Consider the following 26,913-nt stretch of genomic DNA (forward strand, 5'->3'; position numbering starts at 1 on the left):
CTCTAATGGATACTTCTAGAAATTGCTCTATATACATATGTATTTATTTATAAAAAAATACAGAATCTTTTCATTTTAACAAAATTTTATTTAAAATATGCTATTGCTATAGAATTTAACTTAAGCTAATAATATAAACTATCTTCTTAATCAAAAAATATATATTTAATTATATACCGATTTCTTGTGTATACAATTTAAATATAGAACGAGGAAAATTTTCCAAAAATTCGATGACAAAGATTCTAGTCTAAACTTTCTTTAACCCTTTACCCCTAATTGAAAGCAAACATTTTTACAATCATATAATTTTATTATTTTATGCAATTTGGGCAATTATTTAATAATGCATATATAATCTAATTTATCATTTATATACACAGGAAACGGGACATTCAATAGCAATTAAATTATTATTTGAAATTATTTTAACAGTTTTTAAAATAATTATTGAACTTGTGTTACATGTGGATACATTTATAAAATTATCTATACATATATGAACTTATTTAAAAAAAATAGAAACATTTTATTTTAGCCTAATTTTATTTAACATGTGTTATTTATATATAATTTAACCAAAGTTCGTAATATATACTTTTCCCTAATACCAAAAAAGTATAATTAATTATATGTATATTTTTTTTATACTATCTTTATCCAATTGGAGAAAAATTCGTCAAAAAATCAAATTAAAATTTTAATTTTGGGAAGAACGTTTTATTGTAATTAATATATCTCAATATACTCAAAAAATATGAGCACAATAAATAAATGACTAAATATTGAACATTATTTTAATAGATTTAAAACAAAAATACAATTCAATACCCACTAGCAAATACATAGTACACAGCTGCATAATATTAACTCAGAAATATTAGTTCTGGAATTTCAGCAATTACGAAATATTCTGTTTTCCATTATTTTTTATACGACCATGGCTTTTATAAATATCAAAAAGATAACACAAAATTTATTTTCGAAACCCAATAAAAATGCAGTTTTAACCAACGTCAATGCCGAAATAATAATTTTGTTGTTAATTGCAACATGTGTTTTTATTCACTTTTTTGATTACGGAAGCCAATTGTCGATGAAGGTGATTAAAAAAAAGATTGTAATGAATCTCGTAAGTGCGGCATGGCCGCGTTAATCGGTCACACACGCCATTATGCGCGAAGAGGACGTGAACTGTATGGAAGCTAGTGAACGCGCGCATAAATCATACGCGGGCACGCGCCCGCACTCGTGTGCTCTTACCCTAATCAAAAGGGGACGATCGTCGAAAACGGACTTCCATAAAAAATAATACTAAATCATAACATATTTAAAAACAGTGGGTGCATTATTCTTAAAATTACATTTTAAAAAGAACATACCGTGTAAAGTGAAATAGGCCATCCTTGTCTTTTTTGTCCAAAAATAAAATTTATTGTTATCAATAGTTAAAGAAATCGTATACAATTTTATCCATTCAAATACTTCCGACTTTTAGTAAAAGCTTCCAAAAAATCGCGCATATTTTCAACCTCTGGAACGGAACCACCCTTTCTTATGCAGCGGCTGTTGTAAAACATTAAAGCAGTTGTAAATATGTATTTTTTAACAAAAATTGTTTTATAAAAATACTCGATAAATAAAAATTTGTATGATTATACATCATACCTCTAATTAATAATTGTATGTGATACGTTTAAATATTAGCCATTTTTTATAGATTTTTTTCATTTTTCTAAAATCCAGAGTTTAATCCAAATATTTTGACTTTCGAAATGCAAACAAAGCTACGAAAATATTACATTTATACAATAATTAGGAAAACTACATTTTACTTAAAATTTTTGCATATAACTAGCTAAGCACACACGTACGGATTTGCCCGTCGGACATCTGACGGATTTGTCCGAGCTTGGCCACAGACGCAATTTGTACGAGCTCGAACAAATTCTTATCGGACACAAGATTTACGTGTTTTTATGTGAAATTTTGTTTACAATATATGATGTTTTACTGTCTTTGATAAAAAAAATGGCAAAAAATACATTTTCAACGGTAACAATATTATGTGACCGATGGGTCATAAAGTAATAAAACCTTATTTAGATATTTTAGACAATAAACATACCGATGGCGGCAACTTTGGCACAAATTAATAAAGGCGAGCGGAAATGGCCCAGGTCATAAAATCACTTAAGGGACAAATTTTAACAAAAAATACTGTAAACCATCGGGTGCGAATAACACAATTGCGATACATTTTAATTACCTTTTAATTGACAAAAGCGGAGAGCCGAAGGCTGTCTAAAAATATGCACAATTCCTTCGATACTGTAAACCATATTAAACTTGGATGATTGTCGAAGATAAAAGCAAGAAAAGTTAAATTTATATAGTGCTTAAAGTAAATTCTAAATTTAAATGACATTTATTAATATTAATTATATATACAAATATTCATACATATATGTATATCTATATATCTTGACTTTTCATACATATTCAATAGTGATAATAACTTTAATTTTAATCTAATAAAAACTATATCTTTTATTATATATTACTATATATATTATAGTATTTACGCATATATACATATATACTTATCAAGAGCATCAAGAGTCGATACTTATATCATACAAGTGCATTTTTAATTTATATTATTTTTTCTATTGTATAGTGATGTAACAGAAATCTTTCACTTGACCGTTTTTTTTTGCTATGGGTCATAAAGTAATAAAACATCGCCAAAATCTTATTTTAGACGTTGGCGGCAACTTAGGCGCAAATTAGCAAAGGCCCGAGTCATAAAATCACTTAAGGGACAAACAAAAAACACCGTAAACCATCGGGTGAAGATAACACCATTGCGATACATTTTAATTAGCTTTCAATTGGCAAGAGCAAGAGTCGAGTGTTGCTTAAAAAACATGCATATTTCCATCGATATTGTAAACCATATTTCACATCGATACTGTTAACCATATTCAACTCTCTATCGAAGAATGTCAGAAGAAAAATCAATTTTATCTGATTGGCTTTCAATTTTATTGAAGCTGAGATGCCATATGAGCTCTACTTGGAGTATTGTAGAAGAAAAGTTAAATTTATATAGTGCTTAAAGTAAATTCTAAATTTAAATGACATTTATTAATAATAATAATATATACATACATATATGTATATATCTTGATCTTTTCATACATTTTCAATAATGATAATAACTTTAATTTTAGTATAATTAAAATTATATTTTTTATTATGTATTTATATATGTAATATTTACGTATCCAGAGTCTAAGTGCATCTTATATTTATATACTTTTTTTCTATTGTATAGTAATGTAATAGAAATGAGTCATAAGTTAATAAAACTTTGAAAAAAGACGTTGGCGGCAACTTTGGCGCAAATTAATAAAGGCCCGGGTCATAAAATTATTTAAGGGACAAATTTTAACAAAAATCACTGTAAACGGCTGTTTACGCGAGCGCGATCTCTGCTCAGATCTGTTTGGAAAACGGACAGACAACAGACGGATCTGTATGATATAAGTATCGACTCTTGATGCTCTTGATAAGTATATATGTATATATGCGTAAATACTATAATATATATAGTAATATATAATAAAAGATATAGTTTTTATTAGATTAAAATTAAAGTTATTATCACTATTGAATATGTATGAAAAGTCAAGATATATAGATATACATATATGTATGAATATTTGTATATATAATTAATATTAATAAATGTCATTTAAATTTAGAATTTACTTTAAGCACTATATAAATTTAACTTTTCTTGCTTTTATCTTCGACAATCATCCAAGTTTAATATGGTTTACAGTATCGAAGGAATTGTGCATATTTTTAGACAGCCTTCGGCTCTCCGCTTTTGTCAATTAAAAGGTAATTAAAATGTATCGCAATTGTGTTATTCGCACCCGATGGTTTACAGTATTTTTTGTTAAAATTTGTCCCTTAAGTGATTTTATGACCTGGGCCATTTCCGCTCGCCTTTATTAATTTGTGCCAAAGTTGCCGCCATCGGTATGTTTATTGTCTAAAATATCTAAATAAGGTTTTATTACTTTATGACCCATCGGTCACATAATATTGTTACCGTTGAAAATGTATTTTTTGCCATTTTTTTTATCAAAGACAGTAAAACATCATATATTGTAAACAAAATTTCACATAAAAACACGTAAATCTTGTGTCCGATAAGAATTTGTTCGAGCTCGTACAAATTTCGTCTGTGGCCAAGCTCGGACAAATCCGTCAGATGTCCGACGGGCAAATCCGTACGTGTGTGCTTAGCTATTATATGCTTATATTGAATTCTTTTAAATAAACTAAATTAACAAGCGTTAACGTGATTTTTTTTAATTAGAACCGAAATAACTATATACATATTTTTAACTAAAAATAAATAACTTTATTACATACACATCGACAAAAATTGACCAAGTTTATTTATATTATAAATAACAGTCAATACTGTACGTTCCACTGTATTCCGATATTTAAATATGTAATGATTATGTACCCAGTTGTAACAAAATAATTAGTTGAGTTAAGTCAATCATAATTTTTTTTTTATATATATACTCTTCATATCACAAATTCTGAATAAATTAATTCTTAAGCTCACTTGTACGAGAAAAATGTTCATTTTTTAATGTACTATGAAATTGATTTTAACAAACCACCGATTTCGTTAGTTTTTAATTAATGTAAAAAAATCTTTTAAAATGAATCAAGCAGAAAAAATAACCCTTATTTAAGTGATAAACTTTCGATTAAAGGAATAAAATCACATTCGATTTTAAAACGTATTTTAATAAATATTTAAGTAATGTTATGATCGAGATCCTAGTAGACCGAATCTCCCCTTATTATGCCGGTAATTATAAAAAATAATTTATTTCATAACTCATTCTCTGACCAGAGGTGAGCGCAAGATGGGCGAGCGTTACCGCTTATCTGTCCATCGTGCATGTGGTCATTCCATATTGCGTTAGCATAAAAAGTCAGGAAAGATTCTCGAATCGCTCGGTTAATCATGAAACATGAAAACAACATAATCGCCATTAATATGATGGTCTTTTTTAGTGAATCCGCTACGTTCGTCTGGCTCTAGATGGTATCGCATTTCGCCTATCGTCAGTAAAACGCACAATTTCTCATTTAGAAATTTCTGATTCACGATGAAAACAAAAAAAATCTGACAAACACATTATTATATATGCAAAGCACGCGACCAACTATACTTTAATATTTTTAATATCGTATGTTCCGATTTAACTTAATTATAGTAATTATGTAGATTAAGATACAAAATTAACACTATTAAAAGTTTTTTTTATTTATAGAAAATCTACAACCAGACCATTAATTGAACAACAGCTAGTTTTCAATATTTGGTTCACAATATTTAAATCATTCATTTATTGATCAGTCACGGAGAAGAGTTTAACTGATAACCCAAAGATCTCGCCGAAATGATTGACCGAAACTAACTCAATTTACCGTCGGAGGCTGCGAATTTAAAAATCGGTAACTTTTTACAGAAAAATTCGAAACTGATGAATGGTTTCCGCAACCGTAGCACTTAATTAAAGCGAAACGGTCGAGTAACGAAAAGTTGAGTAATTTGCACAAATTCACTATTATTTCCACACTAAAGTTGCGCACATAATATTAAATCATTTTCATTACATTGATTAGTGACCTCCCACGTCATAAATATTATTTGTTATACAATTATAAATGTTATATAATCGATTCTTCATCTCTCCGTTTGCAACATTTTCAATTTAACATACTATTCTAACTTATTTCTAAATCTAAATAGGATTTTATTATTTTTTTACGTATATTTTCCCAATACATATTTCCTTTTAATTAATAAATTCATATAATGTCAAAAAGATTTTTAGTTTTATTTTCAATTTTTATAAACTAAATATGGTATATTTAGTATGCTTTGGAAAATTTGTGGAGGGTATAAATTACCCGCTTTTTAACCTTTACTATTCCTAAAACATATAATGTATAGTAGTAAATTTAATAATGTATTATGCTAATCATAATGTTGTATAATATCATTTTTTGCATAGGTATTTTATTTCAAAAATAAACAGATTATTTTAAATATGACGTGTAAAAATTATTTTATTTTATTTTATAAAATCAGACATTATTTTAATAAATATATAAATACTTATTTATTTTAAATTTTTCGTGACAAAATGACAGGTGTTAGCCTAATACAATACAATGTTTGTTTTTATTAATTTATAACGATATTTATCTGCGAGTTTATAAAAATCTAGAAAAACCTGATCTGATATAAATTATCATAATTATATATTAATCATTAATTCTTATCTCTCAGACGTGCGGTAGTTGAAAAATACTAGGGTCCATATGAGATACGAACCATGGTCTTTCAGGTATTAGTCATCGACTCACCACTGGTGCTGGGGTATACTGTAGAACAAAAAATATTAAAATAATTCAAAGGTCCATTCAAGCAATCTTCTTTATTTATTGTGACTAACCTCATGCGTGAGTATAATTATATATCAATTAGTAAAAGTACTTATTAAAAATATCAATATATCAGCTTTGCAAAACCCTTTGTAGATGCGTAATTAATATTTTATTTACTGCGTATTTACTGCGACCCGCTTACTGAGCGTGTTGTTTTCGAAAAGTGAATAACAAACGCGATACATTTGCCAATACCGTAATATTAATGAATCTGAAGGTCAAATGGCTCAATATACAAATTATACTTAGCTCGCCTTTATAGCCCAAGTAAAATCAAAGCAAACGTCTTCAAAAATGTTAAAAATTATATTTATGCCTCAAACTATTACTTCTACAAATGTATAGCTTGTAAAAGTATTTTTGTTCTCAATATGTTTAAATATAATATCATCATTAATTGTAAGTATGGAACTAATTAATATTTACTGTCTTCTTTTATATTAATTAATTTTTTTTCTATTTTATAATTTGTAAGGATTTTTTATATTTTTTAAAAATATTTTATTTGCGATTCTTATGCTTTCGAATTGGTATGTCTTCTTTATCAATTTCCGAGCTGTTAAGTTCTGGATTCGGACATTTAAAAGAACCCTCAACTAGCCGGCCGGCGAGAGAACTCTCGTCGACCGATCTCAGTCAGCTGATTTTACCTTCCCCCGCGGACCACTACACTGCTAATATGGACAACTGAAAATCATCGCTTATGAACAAGTGTTGATACGTCGATATCTACAATTCCATCACGTGTCTTCTTTGTTGTACATGTTGAGATATTAGGTAAACCTAAGAAACCCTAATCTGTAATAATCAATCGAAATTATAATTATATAATAATTATTAATTATGGTTGAGGTTAAAAACACTAGGATTCAAACCCAGGTCTTTCAGGTATTAGTCACCGACTGATCTATCATACTAGTATGACAGTATGGTATATGTACTTAATATAAAAATAATATTGTATAGTCCTCTGCACATGATTTTGTTAAAAAAATAATGAACAGAAAGGTAAAAGAATTGCTAGTGCAAAATCGAAAGTTTTTCTTTTCTAAATTTTTGTGAAGAAACGAGTGTAGTAAGTTGTAATTTAGCGTGAAGAGCATATTTAAAAGAAAGACGTGTAATTTAGTGTGCGTTTCGCTTGGGTGGTGTCTAAGAAGTCAAAGTGATTGTTATAGTATCGTTTAGGTGGCACTCTCAGTAATACACTAACTATATGACCGGTTCCAAGTGAACCGCGGAGACAGTCGCGTGTCTCATCTGTCACAGGTCCATGACTACGACTATGTCATTTGAACTTGCTTATTTAAAAAGTAGGGATAATTTTTATGAACTATGCCAACTTGGTTATTATATTATATATTTCTTCTTGAGTCACCTACGAAAACTAAAAATCTAAACTTCATTAGATAATATCTCAAGATTTAAAAAAATGTTTTTTAGTTAGAACAGAATGTTATTGTAACAACACTATATATAGTTGTATAAAATAAATTGCAGATTTTATCTTGAAGGATTAGAAAATACGCAGAATCGGACTTATAATATAAAATATAGTAATAGTAAGATTTTATGTTTTTTATCTAGTTATTTTTTAATACAAAATTTTGATTAGTTTTTTAGTGTATTCTTTCAGTCAGGTAAAAATATTAAACATGTTTTAGTAATGCTGCTTTAAGCACTGAGTTGTTAAATTTGTTTTAAAATCAATTTAATGATTTTTTGCTTATTTAATAACGTATTTTTTCAAAGTATTTTTGTAATGTTTTGTTTAAATTATAGAAGCAAACAAAGGAAATATATTTAATTATAATTAATAAAAATAAAAATAGAGTTGGCACTATGATTTTCGAGCCTACGCTAATGTATTCTTTTGTTGTCGACCAATGAAAAATAAGCATTCAAATATAAAACAAAATGGCTGACAGTAACGTGACAACAGCTTTAAATAATTATTCTTTATTAATAAAATGTTGCTACGCAACAATAATTTTCATTAATTCGTAATGTGCGTTGTTCGATTTGACTGAATATAAATAGTCGGATTGCAAATTAACTATGTGTGTTATAACTATAAAAATTAAATATATACATAATGTGTTGGCGATAAGAAGAAAAACATTGATTAAACTAGATAAACAATCTTCGTAATGAAATCTCCAAATTTTGAATTCCCGTCGACGGGCTCCGAGGCCGAAAAGTGAGTTTTTACTTTTATAATACATAAACATTATCATTGCTTCCGATTCAATGCATTAGATTTGACTGAACCAGGTACTTTTTAAACGTGAGCATGTAATATATACTTAGTACGTATGAAGATTGAGGTTAATGTCGATCAAACCGTATAAATGCTAATAAAACGTATTTTTTTTATCTACATTGATATTATTTTTCACGACGATCGCGTTACAATGATTGTGATGCAGTCGGTTATATAGCTGAAGAAGCTTGGTAATTAAAACCATTATTGCAGTAAAAAAATTCACTGATTTTTTTCGAGAGTTGGGCCCCAGAAGTTGGCCCTCTCCCCCCCCCTCCCTCTCGGCAGACCTGGGCCCAATACACTTCCCTGCGGGACTCCAGATACAATTTTCTTAAGCTCAGAATATGTATGCTCTTTCATTTCTCTCATCGAATTTTGTATTATTATTTTATAATCGTTTTAATAATAAGTGCATTGTGTCATACCCTGGCAAACGTTTGAAAAACGATATTGCTTTTAGAGATAGTGGGTTGTAATTATTTTAAATGGTTACAATTGAATACCCCGTCGATGAACTCTACGGAATTATTCCCTTCTTCTAACAGACGGTTTCATACAGCACACAATATAATAATAAAAATAAATATAACATATCGTGCAAGAAGCACGGTGCGTGTAGAGAACGGCGCGTGCCGGTTGACCCGTTGCGGCGACCCGGCGCCCGAGCGTGAAGCCGGCCCGACGCCATCGACGCCTCCGGTCAACCGCTTGCACAATGTTCTTTTGTACCTTTCAGATTGTTCTTACAGATGCGTGCCACGGACGCAGCCAGCGCCGACGCGATTGCGTTACAATAGTAAAAATCTCCTGTAGTACACACATTGTTTCCATCCCTAAAACGCCCATCAAAAATTTCGCCACTACAATGATAGTGTAACGGAATATAAGCTGGAAGGTCATGGTTCAAGTACCACCAGCCTTCAATTTTTTAAGACATTTTGCGTTAAATAATAAGCGTGTAGCGCGAAATTGCTACCCACATACGCACAAAATAATTAAACGTTGGCAACCAAACTAGTAGGACTTATTAAGATCTGACTTTTTTTTATATACATACATCAATCCAGTGCTTCTCAAACGTGCAATATTTAATTTAAGCGTTAAAAAATATATTCAAGATCAGTATTTCAAACGCTTTCACAATAAAAAAATATGGTACTTGGTCAAAAACAAACTAAGAGAAAGGATAAGTTGTTGCACACCAGCTGAAGAACATTTTGCAACCGTTTTTTTCTTCCAGTAGTTTGCTAGCTTTTAAAGCAGTATTTCTTAACCTAGGATGCGAGAAAGAAGTTTAACTTTTAAATTTGTAATATAAGATTTTCAACTGTCTTGATTGAACTGTGTACTCTTAGTTGATGTGATTTATAATTATTATGTCAAAAAAAAAAAAATTCCGACCGGTCGCATTGCTTCCACACATGCTAAGCAATTTGATATTATTCTTTACATACATATCAATCAATGTTTGCAAGCGCTAGTAGACCAACAACATGGGTTTCGTCCGCGTCGTTCCACGGTCACTAACCTCTTGTGCTTTTTGAAGGCAGTATCAAAATCCCTCAATTTTAAAATTATGCTCGATGTAGTCGTATTTGAGAAAGTTTGCCATAAGATACATCTTCGGAAGTTAACCAACTTCGGTTTCTCGAACGGTCTTGTAAGCTTTTTTCGAGTTACATTAGTCGCTGACGTCAATATGTAAGCTATGGCATGAGTATTTCGCTCATTTTGGTTAGAGATTTCAATATCGGTAATACCGGTATTTTGTGTAGAAGATATTTGTGTTGCTAGTCCATGCTCTTACAGTGTTAGTGAAAAGCCTGTAGTTCCCATTTCGACTGCGAATTTCGCTTAGGATCTTAATAGCATTCTTTATCACTACTAGGAATTGCAATACCGGTATTTTTTGCCGCGGGGCTTGGTCTCATTAGCTACTATCGTCTCATTAGCGACCCTTACTTGAGCATAATTGCTTCCTATCCAAATACGATGTTGTCCTAGATTTATTATTCTAAAAGAAGATTTGGCGCCTGAATTTTCGAAAATATTTTTTTTATAATCAATAAAAATGCTTTATTTAAAATATTTTGCGGTTAAAATACTAAATATATTGAAGCAATAGTTGCTTGGGTTTTGCTAATATTTTATTTTTTCTCTTGGTAATACCGGTATTATTGCAATTCCTAATTCTAATGTACTACAGGGACCCGATCTGGGCTCCCTGCTCTTCTTGCTTTTTATCAACGACATACCTACATGCGCCAATTAATAACTCCGAATATTTATTATATGCTGATGTCCTGAAATTATTTCAGTGTTCGCATAAATTTGGATTGACTAACAATTGACTAACTTTCAGCAACGCCAAGTGCCACGTTATCACATTTTTCAGATCACCTTTCCCGTTGGATTTCTTGTGTAGACAGTGGCATTTTAAGCAGAAATACTTTCGTTGATAACTTGGGTTGAAGTCTGAGAAAGGATTAAAATTTTAAATGCATATCATAAACAAATTACGATATTTCAAGAATGCTCGGCTTCGTTAGGCGGAGCGCGTGTCACTATATCGATAGCGCGGATCGCCAATATTAATTGAAATGCTAGTTCGTACAACAATTGCTAAATTTTTATTCGATCTAAGATTTTTTTGTAGGGTGAGGCTTTTTAAAGTTTTCATTATCATAAGATTTTTGGATGACAATATTTAAAATCTTTTACGTAATATCTTCATATTTTTTTTGCCGTTTATGCCGTTTTTGCCGTGGTTGATCTGATTGTATCGTTTGATCTATTTGTTCTAATGGTATTGGTTGATTTTCTATCTGAGTTTCATTTTCGTATTTGCAATGCAGAAATTCAAAAATTCATGAACTCTTGATTATAACTTTAAAAATATTTTTAAATAGTAAATTAATATCAAACATTTTTTTGCTACATAAATCTCTGCCTTTTTTCTATTAGTATTATCAGTTGTACTGAAGAGCTTAAGAATGCTAATTGTTTTTAATTAGCTAGATTTCCTGTCACGCACCAGTCCAAATCTAGGGCCGTTTTTACATTCGGGGACGGTGGCCGAAAGGAGCGTCACAGGGGCATGATTTTACGGTCATAACAAGAATTTACGAGCGCTATGATTAATTTTACAATATTACCTTGCTCGCTTCCTATACGCTTTCTTCATAACATACCTACATATCCGGTGAAGAAACACCTAATTACTGCGCACGGTTGTGAATGCGGATCGCTCGACCGATAACCACCCAAAGTAACCGCACATATCAGTATATCACACAAAATTACATTATTTGGCGTGATATTATTTTTAAAATACACCTAAGATCAGTATTACCATAATTGATATATTTTTAGAAAAAGTTAAGTCATTGAAACATGTTTGATAGAATAGTCATTCTGGTAGATGGCATGTTCAAACCCCTTGATAATGAGGAACACTTTTTTTTACTTTATATAATTGTATTTCTTGCTATATATAAAATAATCTTGATTATGAAAAGTTGAACAGTGCAGTAATAAAAATATAATTTTAAACATTTAATGCTGATAATAAAACATGACAATTAAATGGTTTTAACAATAAAATAACACTACTATTAAAAACGACTATACTATTTTTATTGATGATCCATTGTTTATTATTATCTACACATTTACAAACATTAATTTTTATCCGAAACAAATCATCTAAAATCGATGTTACGCCTCAGTTATTTAGGTGAAAGTTTACGCGTTTTTCTTTTAATAATTTGCCATACACATTCATAGAATTTGATTGATTTGCGCGCCGAATCGATTTCACGTTCGGCTACCTTTTGTCTGTTCCCTATAACGAGCAATAATTTCTTAATTATACAACAATCTTCAGTAAACCCCGTCAATGGCTCCAATTTAGAATTCGTCACGTTTTAGTTACCGTTTTGGAATGGCTTAAATTGCGCAATTAATATATTTTTACAATCACAATAAATAAAAGATAAATAGATACAATTCTAAAAGACTTCTAAACGAGTTCATTAATACAAACAATAATTGCGATGACCTTAAAGTGGAATGTCACGAATTGTTATACAACACAAGAACAATATTCAGCGCACGCCACGGTCGTAATCTTTTTCATCTAATTAATTAAATTCTTTTGCGGGTTGTTAACTAAAGATTAATTAACTATACGGAAACGGTATTTTCATATACGCGTACGTGTGATGCGTTCATAAAACAGAACGTATCAACCCGTTAGTGCTGAAAAATATATGCAAGTGAATAAATTAAACGATTAGAGTAATTATTGTGAAAATAATGATATACTATTAAATGTAAACATATTATGCTTAAAATCAAATACAGTACATTTTAATATAAAAAAAATCATATTATTAAAATATCTTTAAGATGTATAAGTTAAATTTACAGAAAGTTAAACAACAGAAAGCTGTTAAGTCAAATGTTTGTCCAAAAAGAGTTATGCTAACCACTCTAGATTAAGGTTTCTTGGGTTTCTTCAGCTAATAGAGTAAACCATATATGTATATATTATAATAGTATAAAAATAATTTTCTCACACAATTAATTTTATTTTTTTGAAAAATACATACATAAGATTTGATATGTCATGCATTCTCTATAAATATATCGTTAAAAATTTCAAATTAAACATGATATGAAAATTCGATATAATTGTTATATGGCGGCTGACATGTGTCACACAAGCGGGGAAAAAATAGTAGAAAACCAATGCCCTCGGCAGCTAGATTAATTTAGAAAAGTATTAAAAATAAATTTAAATTTCAAAATTTCGTTAAGCTTTTAACAACTAGTGAATTTTGCCGAAAGTTGGATATTACGATTTATATATTTAAGTATTAAATATTAGAATTAGCAATAAAATTCTGCGCCTATTTGTTCCTTTTTTTTAAAAAAAAATTCTAACATAGACGGGCGTAAAACTATTACCTAAAACTTCTGCTAATGTTTTGTATGATTTTTTAATAGCTGATAATTGTCTCTAGATATATTTATATCAATCAAAATAGCTAGAGCTTCTTCTTTGGATAAAAATGGTGCATCTTACACATGATCTTCAAGTCGAGTTAATAAACTTTTCACTGATTCAGGTGACAAATCTTTTTCTTTTTCAATAATATTAGCTTGTGTTGTTTCACACAATAGATCTCAGTCCTTGCATATATAAAAATCTAATCTGATCGACTCCAGAATGTTGAATAAATTGAGTGAATTTTCTTCTCTTTGTTACTTTGAAAGATACTGCATAATCTTTACAAGGTCTACCTCTTTTAATTCCAGATTCTGTTGGCATATCCCATGAAGGTCCTTCTGTATTTTCGAAGTCGAATATAAACTCCGTATTTAACCATTCTTGATTATTGTTGATAAAACGATTTTTTTTATTGATGCAGCAGCCCATTTTGTCGTGAACTGAGGAAACAGTGTTTTTTGTATATTTTCTTTAACGCAGATATACTGTGTCTCAGTCAAGTTTAAATGCTCGTTTAGGAATTTTTCTGCAGTTGAGATGTGTTTTCCATGTTTAATAAAACCTATACAAATGTCTAAAACACTGACCTTCACAACAGCCAGGATATTTCAGGTTAAATTAATTATTATATGCGGAAAAACCTCCACCGTAGTACTGTAGCACTTGCATCTAGCGAACTAGCAATAAATACTTGAATTTCATTCATTAAAACCACAAAATAACGTTTTTGTAATGTGTGCAAAATGTTTTGAACTTGTTATTATGGTAAAATGCTTTATAGGGTCAGAATATAACTATATATAATGATAATAATCATGTAAACAGCTTACCTCAATTTCCTGTGTTTTATCGATAATTTAAAAAAATATATGATCTGTATAAAGATAAATGCTAAAAAATAATAATTAGTTAAAATAATATCTTCTATTTTAAATAATCATTATAAATATGTAAATGTATATACTAAATATGAAAAAGTTGAAATCATATAATTTTACTAGCATCTGATAGATAAATTATATTATCACTGGTAAAAATATATGTAACTAACGGTGAAAATGTAATTCAATGCGATTTCACTGATATGATATATCTTAAAAAATATGTTCGGAATAGATTCGAGACTGTTTTTTGAGAACTTTTGGTTTAGATCAGGGACGTTATTTCAGATTTTCCATAGAGGGGGCAAAAGTTGGTCAGTTATTAGTTGTTTTTTTTAATATTTTGCTTTCATTTAAATTCATAAAATGACATGCAATTTTCTGGCCAAATTCAAGAGTTGGCAAATGCTCTCCTCGTAAATGACGTTATTTACATATAACAAGTTGTTTTCATCGATAACGGTGCACTCAAAAGTCATACATATAATTTATTCACTGCAGTATTCTAGCGTATTTTTTTTAATTTGCTTAAGCAAATTTATTGTTGTATTTTTTCACCAGATCAAAACTCTGCAAAGAGCTTTGATCTGGTGAAAGGTGGCGGAGCCCCGTCCCCGGGGCTCCGCCCTTGACCGGCCAAGCTCCCTCATTATGCTACAACTTCTTATGGGCGCCCTCAGAGACTGCAGCTCCAAACCAGATATAATATATCAAACTGTTTTTCTACCATTAAATCATATTCTCCAATATAAATATACCTACAGGGCATTTGTAAATGTCTAAATGTCCTAGAACTACGTATATTCGGTATATGTCAAAATGTGTTCTCACCTCTGGATCTCAATTATTATCGACAAGTGTTTTCTATGCGTTAAATGCAATTAAAAAAATAGTTACACAGATTTTATTTTTTTTTAATTAAACTATGTGATGAAACATTAAAGTCATAGATGTATCAAAATATTTTTTAATATAAGTTTTTGCTATCTAATTGTGGTAAATTAATAACTTTATAATATATTATTAAATATATAAAGAAAAGTATAGATTCAGGCTAGTGACGGCAAAGGTAATTTTACAAAAACGGATTATTAATATATAAAAATATTTTTTTTAAATGCTGCTAGTGCCATCTTTTGTGAAAAAAATTTAATAGTTATATTTTAGTGATAATTTGCGTCTATAGATGTCAATAGCCATTTCAAAATAGATTAAAAATTATAATATTTATGAATGGAATATTACATATTTTTGTCCTCGTCAAATAGCTAATTATTATTATTAGTATTTGATAAACAAACATATACAAAAAAATTACTTACATCTCAGCCTGTTGTTGCTTCGCAGCTGATCGATTATGCTTGTCAGACGAATTTCCCTGAAATTTTCCTTTGTAATGTTACTCAGGCACTCGAACTCTTGATTTATCCCTCGTTTCCTCTCGTCTCTTTCAGACTTAGCCAAGTATTCCAAATAGTCCAAGCCGCTTCCGCTGTCTTCTTGCTGCTCCACAGTTTCCTCTTTAATCTTTTGATCGGTCATCTTTTAATTTAACCCGACATTAACACCTGACACGCCACGCGATTAAATTTGACTGGAGCAATCGGGTCAAGATAAGAGTTACTTTATCAGTGAAAGCTGACTGATAAAACAGGGCGCTTGACACGAGCGCAGAGTTCAACTATGGTAGAACGTACACTTTATTACTTTTTAGATGATTTTGATATACTGAAAGATGGAGCACGGTGTTAGTGTTGCAAGTCTGGTGGGCAGCCGTCGTGAACTGGTAAAGGGTGACCTGCTGCCGAAGCCCGACATTTATTTTTAGAGTTGAAAGTTCAAAATACAAGAGTTGACGCACGAGACTCGACCAGAGCCAACTTCTAGTTGAACCCATTATCCAGATGGGAGAGCTTTGGTTCATGACTCCCGTATACACTATTTAATTAAATTCTAATTTACAAATATATTGTACGTTCTGAAAGGAACTGGTGCTTTCTTAAGTTCCACATAAAATCTATACTTGCCTAAATCAGTGGTATTCAAACTCATAGAAATTTCATTAGCTGACGAGATTGTCAAAGCTTCAATTTGAAGCTCAAACTTTTCAAGATACATTACATGTATACTAAATAAGATTTATTAAACAAATGCTTATGCCATAATCATACAAATATGTATAATAATATCTATTTTAATCGATGGTCAAGCATGGAAGCTATTTTTGTAATAAATAATATGGAAAGCAATCTATCCACTCATAGTATTTTTTATTATTTCAGTATGTGAATCAAATTAATACAATTAAAATATTTAATGTTTTTTTATAAAATGATATTTTGTATATAAAATATACATATTTTCGTAACTATATCATTGTTATTTGTAGTGTATTAATAATCTGTAAAGCATGCATTTTATATATACAGTTGAAAATTGTTTTTTCATCTCTCGACTATATTAATTATAAATAGTCGTATATAGTGATGCTTAGTATGAAATTTTACGTCTTTTTATCAAAAGCTAGCAATTAAATTAAAAAACCAGAGTCAGTTTGTTTTATTAACACAGCTAGAAATTCCAAATTTGCAGTGAAATATTTGAAGTTTTTAATTTATATTTAAACAGCATTACTTGTTACTTTATTATAAGGGATGAATGATATATCAATATTATGCAATTGAATCTCGAGCCCTATATCATAAATTTATGGATTTTTAGAGTAATGAAATGTGAATATGGTGTGGCGCAATGCTACATATAAAGCAGGTATACGATTAAAGGAACAAAATTCTGCCGTTCTTGGAAATTACAGAACATGTATTATCAGACAAGATATGCAATTTTAGATTTTTGATTAACATTACGAAATGATTTAAATGTTTAAAAACTTAAACGACAAAACACACTTACAATGTGACTAATACCCGAAAGAGGGGTTCGAATCCCGTATGAATCTTATTTTTTTTTTAAATTTCTATCGTCAATTGAAGATCGAAATTAGTGATTATTATATAATTATTATTTCGATCGATCATCACAGATTAGATTTTTCTAACCTTTAATATAATTATTGAAAATTACCTAAATAAAAATTAGATGCAATGCAAACCTGAATTAAAAAAAAAGTTTTAAAATGTTGATGAATGATTTTATATTGATTTTCCAGCTAAAAAAATCCGTTGCTAACTAATCAAATGAGACAAATACTAAGTATATTAGTTAGTATATCTATAAGCTGCTGTAATTAAAAATAAAAAATAATAAAACAATCATCAACATAAGTCGCAACATCTTCAATACCAACAAATATTTAAAAGCTTGTATATGATAAACAGTGCCATGTATTATCCAGGCGCGTACGGTGAAATATATTCCCTTTCGCTCCTTCGCGTGTTAAATGACGAGAGTGAGTGAGAAGAAGTGGGTGTGCGGAACACATATAACGCCCTTATTTCTCACTCAATCTCGTCACTTAACACGCGGGCGAGCGAAAGCGAACGTATCTTACCGTACGCGCCTGATATTATCATAAAATATTGTATTTTGTTTAGCTTTTAATATATGTGAGTGTTATTTTAATCCTTACTTGAAAATGTAAAATTATTATTAAATAAAAAAAATCTTTTGAACAAAGGCCGCAATAAATAGGTAGATCTATGTGTAGAAAAGTGTGTAAAAAATGTTTTTATTTTATTTTTATTTTAATATTTATTATATATTATTTTTGACCTACTTACTTTTTATCTAACTAAACTACGAATTTTTATTTAATATAATAAGACGCCATTTTGAAACAAAATGGTGGATCAGGAGGAATTATTCACAAGATGTATTTTAAAATAATCTTTATATTGAAATAATTAGAACTAAGACTGTTATCGTATCATCAAATTTTGTTTTATCTCTTATTAATGAGTAAAAATGTATTATTTTTATTCTAATTTTAATATTAAAACGTTTTTTTCTTTTACTTCTTATGTTTTTTTAAGCTATTTGAATAATTTTTGATGCTAAAAAGCTGGAAATATTCATGCTTTATATTATAAAATAATTTACAAATGGGTTCTGCTATATACAGTTGTGCCACCGTACACTAATATTTGGAGCGAGCATAGCACACATATTGAGCCATCGGCTTTTAATGGCTGTTCGAGCTATGGCACATTTTAAACGTTATTGCCTTCTCTACTTTTTTCTCAATTTTTTTAATGAAGTTACGGTTTTCTTAAATAATTGAATAACCACCATTTTAAAACAAGATTTTCTAAATAAGTGCCACACGTACATTTCAAAACCGATTCTCTAAATAAGCGCCGCCAGAGACTGCAACTCCTAGAGCTGCATCCACGGAGATTCAGCCGACGCTTTCTTGATACAGATTTATTAAATACTGCTATTTCACTAAGCAACCTAATAATGTTATTTGGCAGCGCAGCGCAAAATTTCATATAGAGTAACTAAAATATCAGCAACTTCCCGAATTTTATAAATTAATAACAAATTTTCGCTATGATGCGGTTCCCAAAGTAGACCGATAGAGCAAATCATAATATTTTCAGACACTAATTAGAGTGATTAAACTATTAGACCAGTCCACCATCGATTTGGCAATCGTCGGCCTGGCGATAAATAGAGTGCATAAAAGAATCGCGCGCGTCGTTCGGTGGGTGCATCTCGGTCGACCGTGTGTCGGAGCTGCGAGGTTATTTTGGGTCGGGACGTCGAGGTCGTGAGGTCACGAGTCCCGCCGGGACGGGAGCGTGTCAACCGGGTACGCAAATAGACCCACAGGCCGACCGGAGCACACGTCAGTCAGTCATGTGTGGCCGGCAATGTGAAATCAATCATGAATTCATGGAATTTCAGGAAAATATTTTGAAGAATTTATCGAAATATAAAAAGATTTTTAAGTCATTATACGCTTAGATCAGTATAGATGCATGTATAACGTATGAAGTTAGTCACGAGTGATATAATATATATTTTTGAAAAATTTGCTTAATAGCATTTTTTAATAAAAATTTGGAATAAATAATATAATATTACGATCAAAAATGGGCAAATTAACATAAATATTGTTTTTATGCTAACAACATATCACCACTAAAAGTATGTAAATATTTTTGAAAAAAGATAGATTCGAATCATTTCAGATTTACAGAAGACTTTTAAAATAAAAATTTCTTAAGCTCATCCATTAGCATTTTTATAATAAAGTATAGAACAATGACACCTTAGTAAATTTATACTGATATATAATATATTAAAAATAAAAATTTATGCTAATAAAAATTTCTTCTATCTAATTTTTCACACAAAACATCCAACGTTGCACTCGCCTATAACGCTCATCATTGTCTGTTACAGTCCGACTTTCATTGTTTTCAAAAAAGTAAAGCCGAATGACGCCACCTGACCACAATACGTACCAAACAGTCAATTTTTGCGCATGAGCAGGAAAGTTAACTGCAGGTATCAATTTTCACAGAAAAGTAAATAATAATTTTCAGCTATGATATTTTATTTTAAAGTTTTTTTCGTTCGGTATACGCTTTATTGTGTTTATTGCTTGCCAATGTATATTTGCCATACACATTTTTTCAAATATTAAATATATTTTGGATTTTTACTATTATTAGGGCAATACTGGACTTGGTTCGTTGTCTCTTGATCAGCTCTGTGTAGACTGCTAGTATAAAATTATAAAATATAAAAGCTAAAATACTACTTTAATTCTCTAAATTGGCTTTTACTTACAAAATATCCGCAATCGCCAGCAAAAAAGCTCGCTTGTGGTGGTATTTTTTTTGTTATTATATTCGTACTATCTACCTGCAACTGTGTACTAAGAGATAGTTTTTCTACTTATAGGCTCTATTTATTAACACTTGTCACGGTGGTTTAATGCAAATGCACCTCTTGCATAGTTACGGGTTTCTATGTTGTTAGAGACTATAAAAGTATTTTTTTTATGACGCAGCTGTGTTAAAAAATGTGTTTTTTAGCAGATTGTTAAACATCTGACTATTATATTAACGCAATAATATTTGTGTGCAATAAAGTGCTTTACGTCATTAAAAGTTTTTTGTGAATGTGTTGCTTTTCCTTTGAAATTATTTTTGCTGTTTTTTTATCTGTTATTTTGCGTGTGTATTCTGTTATTGACAGTTTCATTCAGATATTTTCTTCGTTTCACGTCGAATGCATTTCTATGTGGGTGGCATTTTTTTTATTAAACACACGTGCGGTTGCCAAAAAAATCAAATCAACTAATAAAATATGGTAACAATTTTATTTTATTCAAATTATTTTTTTCTTTTATTTTTCAATAATATAACTATATATTATTAGAAAAAAATATCTCCTTTTTATTGAAAAAATCATTATCAACAATTTAATCGTCTTATAAGTATCACATTTATCATTGCAAATATTAAAAAAATATCATTAGCGAATGTACCCATTGATAAATCAACGAAGAGCAGTTTAAACTTACGATCGTTTTTGTATATGTACTATGATTTTTTTTTATACTCATGAAAAATATTATTTTTGTCTAATAAAATATAATTTAATCTTTCTGTTTAATAATATTTTTATTAATTACATCAATGAAAGCAGATGGTAAATAAATTAAGCTAAGTTAAAAACCTTTATTAAAATAAGTATTTTTCCATTTGTGGCTAAATTCATGCGTTATATGAAAATAGCTTTGTTTAGTAGTACAGTAAAATAAATGCCAAAAAAGTAGCATATAATTTTTTTCTAAAATAACGCCAGTTACCCTAGAGCTCAAATAGTGTTATTTTGTCTTGAAAGTTCATAATGGTCAACTTAAGTTATTTTTATACTGAATCTACTGTAGGTACTTTACCCAAACACCTAATATTCTTAATAACATATTTTTACTTGGAAATGTTGATCATTAAACATTTATCATTAAGAAAATAAAAACATATTTATTATATATAAATTTATTATTATTGCTTAAATAAACTTACATTATACTATAATATAAAAATAAATATGTACTTTTATCCATCTAAATATTGAATTAAAATATTTTTTTATAAAAATATTTATCTGTGTGTTCATTCATACCAATTTCATCGTCAAAATACAATATTATAAAAATATAATATCACAAGTAGTTTTTTTTATTAAATCACAGATACGTAATAAAAACATTTTTTATAGAAACTAAAATTACTTGAATATAATTAAATCATTTAGATTGGATCGCCAATGTATCGAGCAGCTCACGAAGATCGGTCACGTACCACTGAGACTTCTTCTTAACTTCTTCTCTTAGCACGTTGCCTCCAAAGCCTATAATCAAAAATGATATTTATTGAGTTTTTTATAAGTAATTATTGTTCATAATAAAAAAATAACATACCGATGAAAGCATTGGCTGGAGGACTAGCTTCCAAATCGGTGGCACCATCACCAATCATCACTATCCTTTGGTAATTGTTGAGCTCCTTCAACTTTCCTATAACCACCCCTTTTCCACCACTTCGCGAAGTTGGCTCTGTTTCATCAAAACCGGCATAATCACCTGGAAATAAAATAAAATTATCATCAATCAAAACTAGTAATATTCGGTTATTAGTTTCATAATCCAATCAAATTTAATATGCTCTGCTAGTTTCGACCGGTTTGATAGCATATGTGATCATGAATCCAAGTCGTGGTATACTAATTAAAAAATGTAAACAATAAGCCAAAAACCGGATGAAACTGGAGCTAATAAAATCGAATCTGGTTTCGTGTGTATGTTGAGATAAATTATGGTGTAAACACAAATAAACAGTTTGATTGCGCAAATTAAGGGGTTGATACGAGACCAAAAATAAATACTTTTGAGGTCATTGATTATATTTTCCGGTTAAAATATTAGTGAATATACCGTTATCGGTGTAAAACTGGTAAATATTTACATTTTAAAAAAATATTCTTAATTAACGTTAATCGTTTTTGAAAACGTGTGTTATTGGCGTTGATATAGAATACATAAAAATGTTTACTAGAAATTTTTACTTTTATAAAAAACACGATTAAAGTATTTTTTACTTATGCTATAAATTACACATAAATAAATTAGGTATTATTGATTATATTTTATCTTAATTTTATATTTGTTTATTTTAATATAATTGAAATAAATAATTGATTATTTTTAATGTTACAGTCAATATTTTACATAAAATCAATATTATAGAGCGATTTTTTTAAAGAAATAATATTTTCTTTAAAATAAGAAATATTTTTTACACATCTCATTTGAATGCGTAAAATTATGGACTTAACTCTCATAGATATAAATATATAGCAATTTGATGTTAAAAATATATTTATAAATGATTTGTCTTTCTCTACAACTGAATATTTAATAAGGGCAAAATATTACTGTTTCTATCCTATTTTTATTTAATTTTAATATCAATATTTGTAAATCTTCTATTGCAATGCGAGAGGCGTTAGCCTAATACGTTACAATGGGATAAACACGATCCATAACTACTTAGTAATGATACATCAGACTGACATAAAAGTTTGTAAATCAGTGACATATATTTTATTAATTTTAAACATTATTATAACTAATAATTAATAGATCTAGCTTGATTTTATTTAAGTGATACTCATCCGTGAGAATAAGAAAATCTAGGAAAACATAATCGGATTTAAAATTATAAAATAATCACTAGCTCTGATCTCCCAGACATATTATAAATTAAAAAACAGTATATATGGGATTCGAACCCATGACTTTGAGATATTATTAATTGATTTGTACCACAGGTCTTTAACAAAAAAAATAAAGTGTAATATCATAATATATTTAAATATCATCAAATGTATATTTGAGTTTGAAGAACGATTTTTATTTCTTCAAAAACATTCCGCTTTATACATTTGATATTATACAGATTTATTATATATCTGCAATGTGGTTTAGACTCTTCTGATATATATAAATATATCAAAGTTTGAAAAAAAAATAGTATGAAATATCATCAAATTTATATTTGAGTGTAAGCAACGATTTTTATTTAAGCAAAAACATGTCGCTTTATACATTTGCTATAATAGATTTATTATAAACCAGCAGTCTACTATACTCTTCTAATAATAAAATATAGCAAGATTCTTTAAAAAAATGAGAGTGTAAGTAATGATTTTTATTTCTTCAAAAACATTTCGAATCATATTATACAATTGATATGACAAAGAGAAGCGTGTTTTTCACGTATATCCTAACTAAGTTCAATCAGACCTTGTATATGAATTTAATCGTGTTATTTGCATCATCAAACAGCAAATGTGTTAAAGGGCAAAGCTAAATAATACATCCAGATGAAACCGGTTCATCAAATCATTAAAATTGTTCATTAAAGCGATTAAACTTTAATCAGTTGGTCTGCTACATTAAACACTTTGATTGCACAGCTATCGTAAGTAATATAATTTCATATAAAGCTATGAATTAAAATAATATAATTACCGTTGAAGTAGAACTTCAGCTTATTCGCGAATACGTTTTCTATCGGAACTCCGATTTGCTCTGCCACTGGATGGATGAGGCATCTGAAGCCACCTGATACCAGATAAACGGGAACTCCTCTGCTCTGCAAGGCCTTCACTAAGTCCCTGAAAGGAACGGACATTTATGTAATTTCATATCATGTTTGTCGACTTGCATTCATATGGAACGCATGGTTTAAGACAAGGTCATAGGCTGACGTTATGATACATTATCGTATTGATTATGTTTAACAATAACACATTATTTATTCAACTCACTTGATTCCGGGCGTTAAGCTAGATGGATGCAGTTTAATGAACTCTTTAATTTGCTGCAAACAAGGATTGATTATGTTCAGTCTCCGCCTCAAAGCGTCTTGGAAGGTCATGGCGCCTTTCATCGCTTCTTTGGTTCTATATACATAAATGTGTAATATAAAAGCAACTCTTAAATGGAAAAGTATGTTATATTGTAATAGTTTCTTACAATTTTTTTACTTCTTCTCCCTTCCCGCAAAACTTGGCTAGTTCATCTATTCCTTCTTCTCTGATGACTGTTGAATCAACGTCGAAGCAAACCGCGTCGGCATGTCTCCAGATTTCTCTTATGTTGCATTCTGAAGACATGACGCTGATCGAAAGGAATCCGAGCGTCTTGAATGTGTTCATGGGGAGATTATGCGTTAAGCTGAAAGAAAAGATACTTAAATTACTCACTGTATTTTTAAAAAATATGGTCAAGTGGAATATTCCATAGCTAAATTAGTTTCAATGAATACGTCTACTGACTCAATACATACTGCCACAACAGTTAAAAATAAACGATCGCGCATTGTTAGTCGCGCTATTATGCACTAAAGTGAATGAAACAACACTAGTCGTTATATAGTCGCGGAGATTTTTATTTTGAAAAAAAACATGCATATTCAATATGATGTAAAAGTGATCGATTTAAAATTTTAATACTGTTGAATAAAGCAATGTCCAATTGAAGTCAATAAATGACTAATAGTAAGAGAATTTGAGCATAGTGAACATAAACTAAAAAATCTACATTTGATTCTAAATAAATAATATAAAGCAATTTTATATAGGAAATATTTTAAAGATTTAAGTATCTATGATTTTAATGATTAATAAATAAACATAAGTAACCTATCTTAGCTTAAAAAAATATTATATATAGTATATTTTAGAAATTACTTTTCTTCAAATAAATATACCACTTTTTTGTCTCACAGTTGTCTAGGCTGTATTCAGTAACAACTCCCGAAATCATATGACATTCCAATAAAAAATATCTAAGATAATATTTAATACTGTAAATCAAACACGTTACAAAATATCAGTATATACTAAATAAAAATATTTAATATAACCTTCAACATATCGATTTCGAAATATAGACAAAACTTGATTAAAACCCATCTTGACCTACCGTATTTTAGTTAACTATTGAAGCAATGTATAAAAAGTATTATAAACTCACCAATTCATGTCGATGCAGTTCATCTTAGACAGGTGGTTAAAAACCGGAATGATCCCACCCTAAAAGTCTCCTTTGAAAAGAAAGTGTCGTTAACCCGCACCGGTCCAGTCGATGTGTTGCTCCCACCACTGTTCAACTGAGACTACGCGCAGACGGCTGCGAGCCCCAGTTTTATTGTGCGCGCGCACACATCTCCATTATCACCAAGTAACAACAACTCATCATTCAATATTGAATCATCTTCGCTCAGCTGACGATAATATTATCTCGATAAACGACTATTGTGAAAACATTTTCCTAGATTGATCGATTTATTTAAGTATTATCGAAAATATTATTCTGAATTACAAAATAATATTTTCAATTTATATGAATAAAAACATACTATACAATACATAAAATTGAGTGTGAAATCACTGAGATTATAACATACGTTCGAAAACTAACGCAAGCATCATACATATATGTACTTACTTTTCCAACCGTATTACTACCAATTATTCGAACCAAGAAGCAAAACACGTTCCTACTATAATGCAATGTAAAAAATAAAGGCTCAATTAATTATCGACTCATATTTAAGTTTTTTTTAAATCAGAGAACTTGTTTTAACTTCTTTCATCTTAACTGGGCTTCGAAGGACCAGTGAAAGTCAACGTATACATTTTAGCACGCTTATTTACACAATGCCAATATCGCTGTCCAAGTACTGTGATCGACTTTTCACTGTTTTAATGTACCTCAGATAGTTAAATATTTACATATCGATGGCTTAAAGTGTAAATTTACTAATTCCACTTTTGGGTGAAAATGACTTAACAATGTCATATTACACCTTTAATCGAAATCTCCAAAAACTACAATTAAGCATTATAAATTTTAAACTACAAACTTGATACACTGTTTTATTTTCCTATTTTCAAATTGTCTATTTCATTTTTTATTTAAAATATAGAGTTTTACACTTTAAGCCATCGATATGTACATATATAACTTAATTTTTTTTTAAAAACACTATATTTATATAATACTTTTTTTAAATTTGATTTAATATAAATAATTTTTATTTTTAAAGAGTACTAAATAAAAAATATTTTATATTATTTTTATGAAAAAACAATTGAGAGCCTCTGAGTTGATATAATGTTTTTTACAAAATCTGAATACT

At 29.4% G+C, this 26,913-nt stretch overlaps 2 protein-coding genes across 3 annotated transcripts in view; both read right to left on the reverse strand.

The window, feature by feature from the left end:
• Positions 1 to 16,492, reverse strand: part of Samuel (SAM-motif ubiquitously expressed punctatedly localized protein) — a 230,096-nt gene extending 213,604 nt beyond the window's left edge. Inside the window, exon 1 of one of the 2 annotated variants that reach the window (XM_088188786.1) lies at positions 16,045 to 16,492. In XM_088188786.1, coding sequence (XP_088044912.1) covers positions 16,045 to 16,264 — 220 coding nt within the window. In that variant the 5' untranslated portion in view covers positions 16,265 to 16,492. The remainder of the gene's footprint in view (positions 1 to 16,044) is intronic. The other variant, XM_088188790.1, reaches the window with a different exon arrangement.
• Positions 16,493 to 21,866: 5,374 nt separating this feature from the next.
• On the reverse strand, positions 21,867 to 25,907 carry aay (phosphoserine phosphatase). Its single transcript, XM_088188847.1, has 6 exons — positions 25,746 to 25,907; positions 24,744 to 24,944; positions 24,536 to 24,670; positions 24,237 to 24,382; positions 22,125 to 22,286; positions 21,867 to 22,054 (listed from the first exon to the last, which is right to left on the reverse strand). The coding sequence occupies exons 1-6, from the start codon at positions 25,766 to 25,768 to the stop codon at positions 21,951 to 21,953; spliced, it is 771 nt and encodes a 256-aa protein (XP_088044973.1). The 5' UTR covers positions 25,769 to 25,907; the 3' UTR covers positions 21,867 to 21,950.
• Between the last annotated feature and the right edge of the window lie 1,006 nt (positions 25,908 to 26,913).

This window comes from Plectrocnemia conspersa, unplaced genomic scaffold (assembly GCF_051122295.1).
Source record: "Plectrocnemia conspersa isolate PC_06_02 unplaced genomic scaffold, ASM5112229v1 ptg000007l, whole genome shotgun sequence".
Taxonomy (NCBI): Eukaryota; Metazoa; Arthropoda; class Insecta; order Trichoptera; family Polycentropodidae; genus Plectrocnemia; species Plectrocnemia conspersa.